At 42.8% G+C, this 3,409-nt stretch overlaps 1 protein-coding gene across 1 annotated transcript in view; it reads right to left on the bottom strand.

Moving 5' to 3' along the window:
* The window catches only part of PPEF1 (protein phosphatase with EF-hand domain 1), a 111,630-nt gene that overhangs the window by 32,774 nt on the left and 75,447 nt on the right, over positions 1-3,409 (bottom strand). The window contains exon 10 of the mRNA XM_077769107.1: positions 2,529-2,691. Coding sequence (XP_077625233.1) covers positions 2,529-2,691 — 163 coding nt within the window. The remainder of the gene's footprint in view (positions 1-2,528; positions 2,692-3,409) is intronic.

Raw genomic sequence — 3,409 nt, 5'->3', positions numbered from 1 at the left:
TTGAACCGACTACTTTCATTACAGTTCATTTATATTTAATACAAATAGGTGCTGCCAGTTCAACCTCACTCTAGCAGGGGTAGAAGATACATAAAGTACACATGTCAAATGTCTATGTTCAAGACGAGGCTTATGAGTAGATGGAATGATGATTCCCAAGGGGAGTGAAATTTGAGGTTTCCTGAGAAAATTCCTGGCCCAAAAACTTCTCTCCAGGGTATTTTTTGGTGACTAAAATTCAAACATCGGGGGTGCCTAGGTGGCTCAGTCAATTAAACATCCAACTTTTGATTTTTGCTCAACTCATGATCTCATGGCTATGGGATCAAGGCCCGCATTGGGCTCTGTGCTGACAGCACAAAGCCTGTTGGAACTCTCTCTCTCCCCCNTCACTTCCAAGTATCAAGAATGAGAGGAGAGAGTTGAAGGAGAGAGCTCGTGTTCAGAGGTTACTCTATGCTATTTTCTTCATCTAGATAATTATATTTAATCCTCCTAACAATTCCGTATTTTAGGTATTTTTAGCTTCCACACACAGGTGCAGAAACTGAGGCTTTGAAAACTTTAGTACTTTGCCCGGTCACCCAGCCAGGAAGTGACGGAAGCAGGAAGTAGAGCTAGCTATGTCTGTGTGATGTCAGAGCCTCACGGAGTTTAGTAGGTCAAGGTGGCTCTCACCCTAGGGTCTCCACAGAGATAGTACTAGGCGTTCCAGAGCCATGCTCTTACTATCTCAAAAACTCTAGAGAGGGCTGGAGCCTCAGACTAACTCCAGGAAAGGAAAAGTTTTCAATCCAATCGACAGGTAGTGATGGCTGTGGCTGCTCAGCGCTGTTGTCTCAGGGCGGTGGTGGTACAGCATTGAATTCCTGCCGTGTGCTTGCCAACATCGGACTGACAAAAACAACATGTTCCCTTGCTCTTGGCTAGAATCACATCCACTTGTTATGTTAACACTGACTACCTCGTGTTGATCAGAATGTTTTATTGGACTGATTATTTGCTGATATCATGAGAAAATGCATTAAAGGTAGGGTGAAAAATTTGTTGCAGTTGAGGTACTTTTGACAATAAAGGGAGGCACTATTAATAATCACACGAGGACAACAGGTGCAAGCCAGGAAACAGGGTCATGGCTGGGTTAGGCTTGGGAGGGTGTATGTAAAATCACAACAGATTCAGTAAAGAGGTTGTAAAGAAGTTCTATACAGTTTTGTATGATGAGGTCTGCCCTGCTTTGGTCTTAAATCTCTTAGGAGATAGCCAACAAGCAATGATTAAGTATTTACTACAACTTGGGTGCTGGAGCTACGTCAGTGAATTAGAGAAGCAGGGGAGGCTAGTAAACAGTACCCCAATTCTTTACTCAATTCTGATAACTGTTACGAAGGATATGTACAAGGGGCTTGTGAGCACATAGAAGGGGACCTGACCTAGTCTGGAGGTCATGGAAGACTTTCCAGAGGAGGGGTGCATTTAAGCTGAAATTTAAAGGATGCAAATTATCAATAATATTATCTTTCATATGTACGTAAAGGTGTAAGGGCTCCAGAAACTCAAGGTGAATTTCTGTCTATATCGAATTAAATTCCAGTAGACTCCACTTGCCTAGACTGGTTAGAAGCTGACTCTCAGTCTTGAGGGGTGAGGGCTCAGGTGTCTCACTAGGACCATAGGATCACCTGGTTCCAGAGCTGCTATCGGTGCTCATGCTCACGTGGCACCTCCCGTGCCCCTGGTCTGGGGGCTTTGGCCGGGCTCTGGTACAGGCAGAAGGTAATTCCAGGCACTCTGCTAGGCCCAGCCAATGGGGCCCTTCACTCCGTATGGGAGCCTGTCAGGCCACACACTGCCTCTTCCCTTGAAGGTTCTAGAAACATTCTTGCTCTGCTTCTGATGTACTTAATACGACTACTCAGGTTTAAAATATTCCACTCCCCAAATACCCCTGAGCAATTCGGAAGTATACGAGAAATCATATCAATTCAGAAATAAATTGCCGTATGCTTTCATTTATATGAGGCACCTAGAGTAGTCAAACTCAGAGACAGAAAGTAGAACGGGGGTCACCAGGGACTGGTGAGAGGGGAGAATGGAGAGTTGCTGTTTAATGGGTGTAGAGCTTTGGTTTCAGAAGTTGAAAAGTTCTGGAGATGGATGGTAGGGATGTCTGCACGACAGCGTGAATGTACTTAATGCCACTGAACAGTACACTGAAAATCGTATGTACATTTTACAACATTAATTAATTAGAAATTTTAATGTTTAAAAATCAGGATTTTTCATTTTTAGAAACTATATGAAATGTCAACATTTCTTCATTTTCCACTTTCATCATGAAGTTAAAATATTTCTTTTCCATATTTAGAAGTTACCCATTTAGTTACTTATCTTACAATCACAGATTTTCTTAAAATTTGTACTGATCTTTGCGGCGTACAACTACCAAAACACGAAAGCATACAAAATAATAAATGAAAAGAGGTATAAAACTCTGAGACAAGATTTATGTAAATGCTGCTTCTTACTTTGTGTCTTTCTATACGGTGGAGTAAATTCAAGTCTGTGGACTCTGATATCCCACCGTGTATGACGAGGATTTCATTGTCAATGATTGTACCAATTGGGAGCCAGGTATAGACGTCCTCTAGAATTTGCAAGATTTTTTTCCCATGTATCTGTAAGTAAGAGCTTGAGTAAGTTTTGTGTTTCTGATAAGTTCGAGTTTATCACAAAAAGCAACAGTTATTATGCCACACAAAGGAAGTCTACACGGAGTTACTAACCCATCAGTGCACATTAATCCCGATACTTTCACATACTTTGGGGCCTTGCTGACCCTGGAGAGGAGACTTCCCCTCCCAGAGCTAGCTATAACTAATTCCTAGAAGTCACAGATGAAATGCATGTCATATGCAGGTGAGAGTGCCTTTCATATGCAAACCAACCAATCCAGAGATCACACCCCCCCAACCACCTCTGCTATAGGGCTCTGGCACTATAGGCCTCTATTCCCCTGCCTTAATCACCCTACAGACAGGTACCAGACAACTAAACACAGCGCCTGTGCCCCAGAGCCTGCTGAAATCGTTCAAACTAGCCACTCCTAAACCCTGATCCCTTCCCACAGGAACCAAAATAAAGGCTCTTGCCCACATTTCCCCCTCATTCTTNTTGCTAGGCATGATGGGAAAGAACAAAAGCAGCCAATGACACCGTCCCTACCCCAAAGGAGCTTATAGTGTAATTGGAGAAAGAAGATAAATTTTCATGAAACAATTACAAGGCAACTTAAGAAATCTGTTGTAGGTATAGGATGTGTGGCTGCAAGTCCTCAGAGAAGTATGCTGTGGCACCTGGGGAAACTGTGTGGGAGAATGCTTTTCATTTAGATAGAATTTCCCTGTCA

The sequence above is a fragment of the Crocuta crocuta genome, unplaced genomic scaffold (genome assembly GCF_008692635.1).
Source record: "Crocuta crocuta isolate KB4526 unplaced genomic scaffold, BGI_CrCroc_1.0 scaffold312, whole genome shotgun sequence".
Taxonomy (NCBI): Eukaryota; Metazoa; Chordata; class Mammalia; order Carnivora; family Hyaenidae; genus Crocuta; species Crocuta crocuta.
The sequence above is the reverse complement of the archived record's forward strand: the minus strand, read 5'-3'. Positions and strand labels throughout refer to the sequence as shown.